This window comes from Ischnura elegans, chromosome 3 (genome assembly GCF_921293095.1).
Source record: "Ischnura elegans chromosome 3, ioIscEleg1.1, whole genome shotgun sequence".
Lineage (NCBI taxonomy): Eukaryota > Metazoa > Arthropoda > Insecta > Odonata > Coenagrionidae > Ischnura > Ischnura elegans.
The window spans coordinates 39,872,421-39,886,267 of record NC_060248.1 but is presented as its reverse complement, the minus strand read 5'-3'; the positions used below and the strand labels follow the sequence as shown (position 1 = coordinate 39,886,267).

At 38.2% G+C, this 13,847-nt stretch overlaps 1 protein-coding gene across 13 annotated transcripts in view; it reads left to right on the top strand.

Annotated features, from left to right (window-relative positions):
* The window catches only part of LOC124155679 (far upstream element-binding protein 2), a 59,031-nt gene that overhangs the window by 26,282 nt on the left and 18,902 nt on the right, over positions 1–13,847 (top strand). For all 13 annotated transcript variants that reach the window (XM_046529699.1, XM_046529708.1, XM_046529706.1 and 10 more), the window contains 3 exons: positions 349–506; positions 590–663; positions 13,722–13,810. In XM_046529699.1, coding sequence (XP_046385655.1) covers positions 349–506; positions 590–663; positions 13,722–13,810 — 321 coding nt within the window. The remainder of the gene's footprint in view (positions 1–348; positions 507–589; positions 664–13,721; positions 13,811–13,847) is intronic.

The following is a 13,847-nucleotide window of genomic DNA, read 5'->3' as shown; positions in this document are numbered from 1 at the left end:
TCAAATTGATCTCCAAATCAGATCTCTATTTTTCTATCAGGTCTGAATTAAACCAGATTTGCTAACCTTTCAGGAAGTAGCATTGGTTAAGATGAGGCTATCATAGTTTGCAGGTGTGCACTTTCGGTTTAATATGGGACTTTCAAGTTTTGATTTCTCACCTTATGCATATCTCCTTAGCATAATCAATGTATCCTAGGAAGCTGTTTATCTAAACTAATGCTGGTGGGACAGAGTCCCCTGTGAATTATGTTTATCATTTCTCTGTATGCCATGATAAAATATTAGTAAGCCAAAAAAGTGCTATGCATTTTTATTCAATGTTCTGAATGTTTCTTTATATTTCAGGTGGGGAGACAATCAAACAAATAAATATGCAGACTGGAGCTCACTGTGAGCTTGACAGACGGCCACCTTTGAATCCAAATGAAAAGGTGTTTGTTATTCGTGGAACACCAGATCAAATAGAACATGCAAAGCGTCTCATCAATGAGAAGATAGGCATGGTAAGCAGCATCATTTAATAATTTAATTTATTTTCTTCCTCTCCTTAATACCAGTTAATGAGATAACTTTTACTATTATTTAGCCTCCGGGACCTGGTGGACCTACTCAACCTCCGACTCAGTATCCTGGAATTAATCCTGGGCCTGGACCTGGCGGGTGAGTTGTATTGATAGTGACAAGAGTTATTATATTTTGCCTTCAGGGTTCTTCGTGGAAGCACACTTTTCTGGCATGTGTAAAGACCAGCATGATCAATATGTCCTGGATAATGGTGAGTACCCTTACTCAGGGCATTCTTGTTTATGTGGTTCTTGTCCTCTCAATTCAGATGGGCAGTTACAAATGCAGAATTTTTAATGGAAATTTTATTCTTGTTAAGTGAAAAGTTATTCACCTGTTACTTAATAGTAAATGGGAAAATACAGAGAGTTAACAGAAGTGGCTGGAAACAGGAAATAATGGCTCCAGACAGTGTTGGTGCACGGGATCTGTCGATAGGCAGAAGACCTAATGATAATGACTTAATCGTTGCTTGTGTATGTTTGTGTATCCAGGGTTCCCACTCAACCGTGAAAACCTTAAAACCGTGAATTAGCCGTGAATTTCCTCTACCGTGAAAAAACCGGGAAATAGCCGTGAATTTCGTCTTAAGACCTTAAAAATATCTCAATCTTGATAATAATACCTTCCCAGAAATTTTCATCTTCGTTCGTAGCTAGCGCACTTCTATTCATTGTGGCGAGCATCGTCGCATGCGGTCGCATGGGTCAGAAAAGCGTGCGAACGAATGTTGCCTGAAGAAAAAAACATCTTTCCCCAGCGCAGGCCTTTTCTCTCCCCCTCCTGAAATATGACACCACTTCTCATCAGCTTGTTTACTTTCCTCAAATGGCTTGGTTTCCCCTCCCTCGGTCACTGCTTAGTCCCCCTTCCACCCAATTAGCCTTCCCACTGGCTGCAGCGACCACTTTCGAAACTAAATCTAGATGGCCATTGTGTCGAAAAATTTGAACGCTTATTCAACACCCTCAATCCTATGACTGGAAGACCGCTATCCTTGACAACCTGCCATGCGCTGTGGACACTACGCTCCCTGCGTCTGAACCGGGTGACAGCGAGCTTTCGGCGTGACGTTACTAATTCTCGCGCATTGCGGCCCTGAAAACGAGAGAAGATTTCCGCTTATGGCAACATAGCATTACACGATTGTCGCATGCGTCGACCTGGAACTTGCCAGTTTTACGTCGCAACCGGAAAGTTTGAGTGGAGTTATTTACTGTCGGTGGTGATCCAGTTCCTCCGCTTTGTGCTATCTAAGGTAATGCTGTTTGTTTGTGTCGTTAAAGCCTCAATGCCGTCGCGATATAAACTGCTACATAGTCTCACGAATACAAGGATCAAGAACTTTGCTATTTCCTTGATCCTTGTATTCGTGATATTATGGATTTCCACCAAGTTACGCCCTATACGATTAATTATGCTACATAGTCGTTCCATTTTTCCCAGAGCAACGGTAAGAAGGGAACATGATTTGCCTCTGATTAGAGAGATCGATTCAGTTTTGGTTTCAGAGTATTACAATAGCAGAGAAAAGAAGTCATTACACTGCCGCTTTCAAAAGAAAGTTATACGGTGGAACCTCGATCTATCGTTCCCGCATTGATCGTTCGCCGTTTCTGGTCCCAAATAAAGTTCCTTATAGACAATTTAGTTTTTTCCCTTATCTATCGTTCCCCGAAGTATCGTTTCTCGCATTGATGGTTTGAAGATCGCGGTTCCGACGCAGAATTTTCCCGCATCCATCGTTTGACGAAAATGAGACGAAATAAATACAATGTGTCATTTATGGCTAATAACGACAAGCACGTAGTTGGAATCCTCTCCAAGAGATGGAACTACCATTGGGAGAAGCTCAGTGCCGTGGGAATGTAACATTAGCGCATTTCCCAAGAACCTTTATCCCCCTCCATTCACCATTCGCCTCCCCCCTTCTGACGCTTTCCTCTTCTTCAAAATAAAAACAGGTCCCAGCTCGCGCAGGGATCTTATTACGAAGACCTTAGCTTCGAAAAAAATATCGAGTTACACGAGAACAATAGAAACGTGTTTCGCGCTCCTCCCTCTTCTCACCAACTGACCTTTTTCAGCCTAACTGCTTCGAAGTTCCCAGTTTATGGAGGTCAACTGCTGCATGAATCACCTATTAGCCCATAAGGTATCTAACAATGATATTCAGTAATTGCTATTATGCTTTTATTAGATTGAAATGTTAGTAATTTGCACGTTAAAAAAACGAGACCACACATGACGTATTTTAAGCAAGGAAATAGATGGAAAAATACGATGGTGATTTTTGGCGAAACGCGATATCCTCGTAGCTGAGCTTACGGCAGTTAATTCGGCATTTTGTTCCGAAAACATGATACCAGGTTGTTATCAGTTATCAATTTACGAGCTATACTACTACTATTAGTCTCACTTATCAGAGTTACTGACGAAGGGATATCTTCTCAGGACATTTGTTTCTCCCTACTAACAATCCGAATTCATCTGATCATCTGGCGCTACGCTAATTAGAAAAGAATGGGCATCTTTAGGGTAAAAAATTTCATGGCGCAGTCCTATGGTCACGCTTCGCCCTCTGCAGTGTGCTCTGGTTGAGTGGTTCCCTACTTTCCGGGGTGGCTGGACTTCGAACCACCGAGTGTTTTCCATGTGGGTTTAATAAAGTCATTTTCACTAGTTTAATTTTAGTCGTCTTCCGACCATGGCCCCTCCGAAGAAACTATTGAGAACTTTAAGAGATGGACTGAAAATAATTGAACATGAAGAAAAGAATCCGGGCTAGATGCGCGTGAATATTGCAGAGCGCCTTGGGTTGTCCGCTAGCACCTGACGGTAGGGGTGGGGGTAGAGTGAGCTACCTGGAGAAAACAAGTAGAGATATGAAGGCGAAGATCCAGGTGGGCGTGCCGCTGACGATTAACGCAACATTGTTCACGCTTTACACACTACCTCAATTGTATTAAAAATATATTCATTAGACAGGAACAATTCAAGTAATTGACTATTTTTGGCCTTCGTGATCCATCTCACAACCAGTCACTGCACCGGCGAATGCGGTTGTTTTAGGCACAACATGCACATTGCTCTCGTGAATACGTGTACTGGAAATGGTGTTTGATGGATAAGAATTTTTACATCTGACTGAAATCCATAATAGCAGTGTAAATGCCGAGTGGAGAGCAAACATTCAGAATTTTGAAAGAGACATGGGTCGAATCAACAATATGACGTATGTATCTTGATAAAGTACTACTATTCCTGTTATTATCTAAAATATTGTTTTGAAACCTTTAATGAATTTCTTAATTACTCGCCAAAATTCTGCGTTTCCTGGGACATAGGCAATCTAGCAAAAAAAATTAAGCATTGATCGTTTTTTCGCATTCATTTTATAATCGTATCGTTATTAATAAAGAAAAATTGTCCCCTAGTGGAGTTCCAAAATAGGAGGGTAGTCTTAGAATCGTGTTCGTCTTAGATTCGTGCTAATACGGTGTATGAAATTGTTTTTCGATTTATTATGTTCTATTAACAATTTTCATAAAATATTTTCCGCTGAATAAGAAAGAATCAATTTATTATATTCTATAAACAATTTAAATAAAATATTTTCCGTTAAATAAGAAATATTGGGGTGGGGGAAATACGGTTACTGTGCAGTAATAACAACGTGCGCAAAAAACAATCTCTCAGCGAGGAATTAAAAAAGGACCTCAAGTGTCCGGACGGAAGAAGGTCCGAAGGGTATTCGGCGTCCGGGCAAGAGTGCGGTTGGGCTGGTCCTTTAGTCGGCCCTGAATTTTGCAAACGATAGATCACGTCATAACAGATATCACTTTTCATTGCGGCGTTAACATTCACGGCGTTTTTCGCGTACGTTAATTTTCTGTTGATATACGGCCAGTGATTTTCTTATTGTTGGCTTATTAACGGACCGTGAATTTAGCAAAATTGAGACCGTGAAAACCTTAAAAAAACGTGAAAACGTGAAAAATAACCGTGAAAACCTGGAAAAAGCCGTGAATTTCATTGTTCAGGTAGAGTGGGAACCCTGGTATCATAGTAGTGTTTTGTATGCTTAGAGCCTTTAATTTGTTGCAATCAGGATCAAAGTTGTCTGCCTTGGCTTGTGCTCAATACCTGAATTACAGTGGAACCTGTTTAGTACGTTTCTGAAGGGACCACAAGAAATGAACGTACTAACCAGGAAAACGTGCTAACGAGGAAAGTAAAAAATAGCTGTCGGGGTTATTGCAATCTGTGGAAAAGTCGTCATAATTACAATTACTATCGGTAGTTCTCGTAGGATCGCCTTCCTGAACTCTTTTCACCATTAAAATAAAGAAAATGGGCACTACATTGAAAAACAATACCATGTGAATAAAAAATCACAATGTTTCATAGATATCCCGAAGACAATTACATGAAAACGGCATCTTTCTCCCGTGATTTATCCTATATGTATTTATAGAAAGAGGACAAGTACAGATAAGTCATTTCTTTTTTGTCACAGCATACTCGGAGAATATAAAAACAACCCTGAGTATGTGAACGGGTTGTTTTTAAACATCATAAAAGTTGGACAAAATTATATTAACCTTAAATTACGGCAACAGCCGTACACATTCGCGCTTTTGGAATAAAGCCATATCGATTGTTATAGCGATCGATATATCGAATAATAACACGCAAGATTATTAGATTACGAGGTAATTACAAGATTTTATATTATACAGTTGAAATGTACTTTTAAAATTTGTTTGATGTCGTCTGCTTTCGTGCCGAGATCAAGTATTTTTAAGCTAAGCTTCGCGTGGAGATCCAGAGCATCGTCTGCTCCCACAGCAGTAGTCAAATACGCACGTACCACGTAGCATTGACGTCGTGCAGTACTGCTTTAGATAAAGAGGGAATTGGATAAGACTCATTTCTTCATCATGATAACTCGTGCAATAGCAACAATTGCCCACTCGTTAAATTTGTGCGCAGTGGGCACTCCAGAGGCAACAGAAGGTGAGAAGCTGGGGGTGGGGAATATTGGGGCTTCTCATTGGCTGCAGTTTTGCATAGTCAGACATTCCTGATAAATGGCCATATTTTATTATTCATCGCGTCATAACAATTGAAAAATGCATTTGGATAAAACACGGTCGAAGAAAGATATGTGGAATGAATGCAAGAATTTTAATGGCTAGTAATAATAAATTAAATCATGAATTCGGAGCTTTACGACCCTTAAGAATATACTGGAGAACGAATTGCGGGTTGCGTCACGGCTAGCAATTGAGCGTACTAACCAGGAAAGCGCAATTTTTTCAAACGTACTAACCAAATACTTTTACCTGTATTTTGTTCCGATGGTACCGGGACCGAGAGAAATCGTCGTACTAAGGAGGAAAACGTACTAAGGAGGAACGTACTAACCAAGTTCCACTGTATTAAAACAACCAGTCATGTCAGTGGTGTTTTAGTAAAGGAAATGTTTTTGACTTTTCAAATATTACATTCAATGCCATTTTTGAAAATCTTCTGAATTGTGGGCAGTGTAGTCAGCCATAGACAAACAAAATTCAAATGTTTCTTACTATCTAAATAAATGCCCATAATCTATCACAGTTTGAAAGACATGGAATCAGGAATAATCATCTTGGGTATACAATTGCATGATTATTCAATTGCCTTTCCTTCTGAAGATCCTGTAGATTTGTAAAAACTGAAAAATAACATAAAACTTAAGCTGGGCTGTCAACTGTTACTTCTACTAATGCTAGCTGGAGAAACAAATGCGTTATTGCTAATGTAAATTGGCAATACTACGAAATTGGCCGGTGGTTTGGAAAGTTCTCGGAATCACCACGTGTTGTCAGCACTAGTGCAATGAACTTTTCACATGATATCCACAGGACTGTTCGCTGTAAACACATGCCACGTCAATGCTCGTGGAAAAGAACTGTGATGGAGACATGGCTTTTTTGTTGTTCCCACATAGTGATTTTCGAAGATAAAAAAAATCGAGATTCGTGCAGTGATTAAGTACTTCGTAAAAATAGGTATGAAAGCAAAGGACATTCATGCCAATTTCCAGAATACACTAGGGGACTCTGCTCCTTCATAGTCAACTGTTGCCAAGAGGTCAAAAGAATTTAAATTTGGTTGGGGGAGCATAGATGATGGTACGAGCAAAGGTCATCCAAGAAGAGTCACTAATCCAGAAAGCATTGCAAAAGTGCACAAAATGGTAATGGAGGATCGCCAATTGAATGTGGGTGAAATTGCTCTTACTTGCTAGATGTCATATAAAAGGGTATACAGTGGAACTTGTTTAGTACGTTTCTGAAGGGACCACAAAAAATGAACGTACTAACCAGGAAAACGTGCTAACGAGGAAAGTAAAAAATAGCTGTCAGGGTAATTGCAATCTGTGGAAAAGTCGTCACAATTACAATTACTATCGGTAGTTCTCGTAGGATTGCCTTCCTGAACTCTTTTCACCTTTAAAATAAAGAAAATGGGCACTAATTTGAAAAACAATACCATGTGAATAAAAATCACAATATTTCATAGAGTTTCCGAAGACAATTACATGAAAACGGCATCTTTCTCCTGTGATTTATCCTATATGTATTTATAGAAAGAGGACAAGTAAAGCTAAGTCATTTCTTTTTTGTCACAGTATACTCGGAGAATATAACAACAACCCTGAGTATGTCAACGGGTTGTTTTTAAACATCATAAAAATTGGACAAAATTATATTAACCTTAAATTACGGCAACAGCCGTACACATTCGCTTCTGGAATAAAGCCATATCGATTGTTATATCGATCGATATATCGAATAATAACACGCAAGATTAGTAGATTACGACGTAATTACAAGAAGATTTTATATTATACAGTCGAAATTTACTTTTAAAATTTGTTTAATGTCGTCTGCTTTCGTGCCGAGATCAAGTATTTTTAAGCTAAGCTTCGCGTGGAGATCCAGAACATCGTCTGCTCCCGCAGCAGTAGTCAAATACGCACGTACTCAATAGCATTGACGTCGTGCAGTACTGCTTTAGATAAAGTGGGAATTGGATAAGACTCATTTCTTCATAATGATAACTCGTGCAACAGCAACAATTGCCCACTCATGAAATTTGTGCGCAGTGGGCACTCCAGAGGCAACAGAAGGCGAGGAGCTCGGGGTGGGGAAAATTGGGGCTTCTCGTTGGCTGCAGTTTTGCATAGTCAGACATTCCTGATAAATTCATCACGTCATAAGAATTGAGAAATGCATTTGCATTAATCACGGTCGAAGAAGGATATGTAGAATGAATGCAAGAATGTTAATGGCTAGTAATAATAAATTAAATCATGAATTCAGAGCTTTACGACCCTTAAGAAGATACTGGAGAACGAATTGCGGGTTGCGTCACGGCTAGCAATTGAGCGTACTAACCAGGAAAGCGCAATTTTTTCAAACGTACTAACCAAATACTTTTGCCTGTATTTTGTTCCGATGGTACCGGGACCAAGAGAAATCGTCGTACTAAGGAGGAAAACGTACTAACCAAGTTCCACTGTATTATGTTTTAACTGAAAAATTAGAAATGAAAAAATTATCTGCAGGATGACTCTTGATGCTGGATCAAAAATATATGAGAATGTATAGCGGAACAATGTTTGACCAGTTTTAGGGAAAACGAACAAGTTTTTTTTTTGCACTGGTTTATGACCAGAGGTGAAACTTGGGTCCATTACTATTCCCCAGAGACAAAAAAACAGCGAAAGCTGTGGAAGCATGGTGATTATCCACCACCAAAGAAAGCAAAGACAATTCGACTGGAAAGGTCATGGTATCAGTGTTCTGGGATGTGAAGGGGATTCTGTGAATAGATTGTCTCCCCACTAGTCAAACAATTACTAGAGGATACTATGCTAACCTCTTGGACTAATTTCAACAAAATATATGCGAAGAAAGGCCAGGTGTAGCAAGGAAAAATATCATCTTTCATCAATACAATACATGCCTGCACACATGTGCTGTCGCCATGGCAAATTAACACGAATCATGGTATTAATTGTTGCCACTTCCGCTTTATTCACCTCTCTGTCTGCCTCCGTAGGACTTCCATCTCTTCCTCAAATTGAAATTTCTTGATGGTGGACCTCTGGTGGATAAAATGATTTACTTCAAATGAAGAACTGATAGCCGTAGTTGACCACTATTTTGCAGGCCTAAGAAATCTCATTTTCTAGATGGGATCAAGGCACTAGAATCTCGTTGGACCAAATTAGTAATCTACATGGAAACTATATTGAAAAATAATTTTGCGAAAACTATCTAATTTGTAACTTGAAGTTCGGTTCCCACACAAAATGAGGGCACATGCCTTATGCTTCGAAGTTTGAGTTTGGCATTGGAATTTTACTTAACCCTTTCACTCCCAAGCATTTTTCAATATCCATACCAAAAATTCCCAAGGGTTTTTTTATGAAATTGTTAGTACTTTTTGTAAAAATTCTTATGGATTTATTTTAGGCTTTATAGACATGAAAAAAATCACACATATGTAGAAATAAATGATGTGTTCAGAAATGTTAATTATCATTATATATAATTTTCAGTTTTGCAATAATAAATTTATAAACTTAATACTTTTAAAAATGTTTACGAAAAACACAACTTTATGGCTTATTTATTCATAGTATTGTTTTTATTTTGCAATTATTGAAAACTGTATTTAATTAAGAATTTAGTTTATGACAGATCTACTTAATTTTTTATGCATAAACAGAAAAAATGTTGCCATAAAAATTTAATTGTTTAAATCTTTCTCAATCACTTTCGACCAGTGCCTAAGCCAGTCTTCTGTAAAAAACAATGAAATATGTATATAGTCATATATATAGGCCTTAATTAATACAAATTATTGTTAGTTTAAATTATAGCTAAAGGAATTGTTTAAATGTTAACATTGCATTTATTTATACATATGAATGAATTAAATATGCAATGCTCTTTCTATAAAAACGAAGGATAACATATATGATGAAAATTGTTTCACGGAGGATTTTTCATTATTTGTTCAAGTTATTTATGTAATAAGTACATAGGTACACTTTTGATTAGTTTATAAAAATATCACGTAGGAATAAATTTTTCCTTTTGTTCACAGTCACTCTTTCAGCACTTATGCTTATGGAAACGCTCCCCATGCAAACCCCTGTTGTATCTGACGCACACTGTTCTGGATCTTCTTCTTTGTTCCTTTGTGCTGCAGACACAGCATCTGTATTCTAATGTCCCACCCAGTTTCCTTATTCTTTCTCCTTATTCTTTTCCTTTCATCTAAATATACATAGAGCATCAAGTCTGAAGAGTCCATACCTCCCATATACTTGTTATATTCCAAAATTACTTCAGTTTTCACAGTTTTTTTCTCGCAGCCTTGTCTCAATTTTGTCACTTCACTATGCTTTGTAGTCGCCTTGCTTGAAAGAAGGATCACAGGTCCTCATTGAGAATTTTTTTCCCTAAATGCACTGGCTAGAATACACCCGGAACGGCAAAACATTTTTTCCCCGATGGTGAACTTCTTTTTGAAAAATACGGGCAGAAATTTTCGGTTTTTTGTGATAGTTCCTGTAATATATGTTCCCATTTGGTAAAGTTTGTTCACGAAGGGAACTGACATAAAAAAATTGTCCACAAAAACATGGTAGCCTTAGTATAAATAATTGTTCATCTGAAGGAGTTTCAATACCACTGTATACCCCAGCCCATGTTCCAGCCATTATGGGTGATATTTTCGGGAAAAATATCACACACCACTCAAGAAAGGCGCTAGACTTTTATGTGCAGATTTCGCAGCAATGATGAACTTTGACGAAAATTCAAATGACTCAATGCACAGAAAACACAACGCGAAGAAACGTATCCAAACCTCTGATACGCGCGAGCTGATGCAAACATAAGCCGTCGGGACTCCGCATGCAAACCATTAGATTAGTAACGCATGACGTTAGATGACGCATTCTCAGGAGTTGCCCACAAAGTAGGTGTTAGCAAAGCAGTGATACAATGAATCACTTACGTAGATAAGGAAGATTAGGATAAAAAACTGTGAAGCCATCACTTTCACGGCGACTATTCGGCGACGTTATCGGCCACTTGCTGAGGTTCGCTGAAAACATTTTATTCCCGCGCTACGCACGATAATCTTACTGTGTACTCTTCCTGTAAACAAGAAGTATTGTTTCCGTGTGAATAAAATTTAGTAATTTGATTCGGATAAGAAGATTCCTTTGAAATGTATGTCGATACCGAAGAAGGATTTGATTGTAATGAGGAGACGCCAAAATATAATTGCAGCGGGCGAGAGATTAGAGGTTGGATAAAATGTTACGTCGTGGAGAGTACGAAGTCAAAGGTACCAATGTATTACATGAATAAAGACGCACGTGATGTAGTCAAGTGAATACAATAAATCACGCGTAAAAGCGTGCATAAGCTTGTTGAGAATATCATAAGGTCATAAGTCAGCCGCCGCGGCAATTTACGAGAGGAAAAAAAGAAGTTCAATAAGCTGTAAGTGTACATAAAAAATTATAGTCAAAGAACATTTAAATTAGAAAATTATTAAAATTTATCCTCTATATCACTTATAAACGAAAATTATAAACGAAAACTAGCATCAACGACGGACAAATTTTCTAATTTCGCATTGTTATAAAGTGGCGTAAGAATTTCGAAATACGAGTTACATTTTACAAAGAGTTGCCGAAATAACGGCCATTAAAATGTTAAAAGTATAAATTAAATTATATTCAAAATACTTAAGGATAGAAAAATATGTATACATTCATTATAAAAATAAATTAAATAATTAAACATTATAGTTTATGTGAAATATTGTTCTAAGCAAGCGGCCGATATATCGGCCGCTTGGGCGTATTGGGTAGGAAGGCCACGGCCGATATATCGGCCGCTTGGGAGTGAAAGGGTTAAGAAAGCATTTTTACGGCAAATAGGCTTTCAATTTATGGCAATAGCTCTCAATAGACTGCACTCACATCGTTTGAGTTTATGTGAATAATAAAGTGAAAGCGAAAATAACTTGTTTCAGCTGGTATTTATTTTGTCTTCATATATTTCAAACCAAGTGCCTTATAATTATATGAAATTGAGTTTTTGATTTATTACATTCTATAAACAATTTTAATAAAATATTTTCCGTGATCTCAGAAAGATTGGGTGTGGCAAATTAAGTTACTGTGCGGTAATGGCAAAGTGCGCAAAAAAATGCCTTGGCAATGAATCAAAAAAGGACTTCCGGTGTCCAGACCTAAGGGATTCACATATTAAAGGAGGCCATAGTATGTATTTGGCATCCAGACAAGAGCGTGGTTGGGTCGGGCCTTGAGTCAGCCCTGAATTTTGCAAACGATAGGTGATGTCATAGCAGATATCATTTTTCATCGCTGCGTTTACATTCACGGCGTCTGTCGTTGGTCATTTGTTAATATACGGCCTGTGATTGTTTTATTGTTGGATTATTAAAGGACCGTTAATTTGACGGCATTGAGACCGTGAAAACCTCAAATAAAACACGAGAACTTGAGAAAATATGTGAAAACCTGGAATAAACTGTGAGTATCATTATTTAGGTTAGAGAGGGAACCCTGGTTTTATGATTACTCCATTGCCTTTCCTGGCTGACGAAGATGGAGTTCAATTGCAAAAAATGGCAAACCCTAAAAATCTACTGTATGACTCATGAGCACCACTCCCTAGATCGCAGGACAAAAGGTCATCAATGGGTTTCGAAACCCTTTTTGACTTGCTTAGAAGAATAGGCTTCACTTTGCTCATAATTTTAATTGTTTATGTGGCTGCGGCATCTGGTTGGGACTTGAGAATCTATCCTTCAGCTTCCTGGTGGTGAGATTTTTGTCTGCGTCAGTACATAGTGCGAAAGGAATATGTACAGTGGAACCTCGTTAAAGCGAGTACGGGCTATAGCGACACCCCCGCTATTACGAGAGATAGCCGATGCACCGTCAATTGACCCTATAATAAGTGTGTTAAAAAATTCGTTTTTTACGAGACCCTTTCGGTGTTGGCTCTCGCCATAGCGAGGGTTTCACCGCCGGAAGACTTTCATCAAGACTCCTTAACCTCTGTAATTGCTAGCGATCTGTTAGAAATGAAGTTAATGGAGTGCTCAGTCTCAAATTTATGTGGTAAACTGTCGTTCGATAAATACAATGATTGACGAAACAATGCTTTGCATGATTTTTATTCAGTGCGGCACTTATAAATTTGAATAGTTAGTCGTTATTTGAGTAAGGAAATTTAGTGATGCAAAAAAACATCGCCTTTTGTCTGGATTTATGCTTACGTTTATCGGATAGATGTTTATCTGTCGCCGCACCACTCCTGTTCCTGTATATCTGTTCGCAACAGGTATATTGGCTATTATTTGCTCCACCTCCGGTAAAGCTACAATTCGCTATAGCGAGTGTTTATTAGTGCACCGTGGGGTGTCGTTATATCGAGGTTGCACTGTAGTTAATTATGAAACATGCTTTGCTAGTCAGTGCTAAAAATGATTTAATTAATCACATGCAGATAATGTAATTTTGCCCAACTATTTATCAAGAAAAAATTGGTATTAGTGTCAGACCTGAATTCAAAATTGAGTGTAATAGAGAAAGTATCATTAAGTTGCGTAATTTGAACTTTAATGGTATCATTTATATCAGCAATGAGGTTCAGCCACATACACATTAAGCACTAGGGTCCATACGAATTGTGTGTTTTCTGATCATTTTTCTGCCCCGTCTACCGGAGGTTTATTTCTTGGTAATGGATGATACCATATCAAGGTTTCTTGGGTTGAGTGTGTTCAGCTGTTTGTGTTACCTTTGATGTCAAAATTGTGAAATAAATGACGATGAATTTCTCACATGGTTTATTAATTGGTGGCGGTATATGCTGATACCTCATCTCCAATTGCATTTGCCGCCACTACGTTAGAAAGTGATCTTTTTAGTGGCAAACGTTTTATGGTAATTAGTGCTTGGAATTACTTTTACTTAAGGTCAAACAATGTATGGAACTATAAAAATAAATTCAATCTTTGTATTGCTCACCTTCTAGTCAGCAGCCACCACCTCAGCATTATGCTCCTCAAGGATGGGGAAATGCATACCAGGCCTGGCAGAATCCTGCACATCCCACTGACCCTAGTAAGTGGCTGCAATTTTTCAAGGCTGTATACTATAT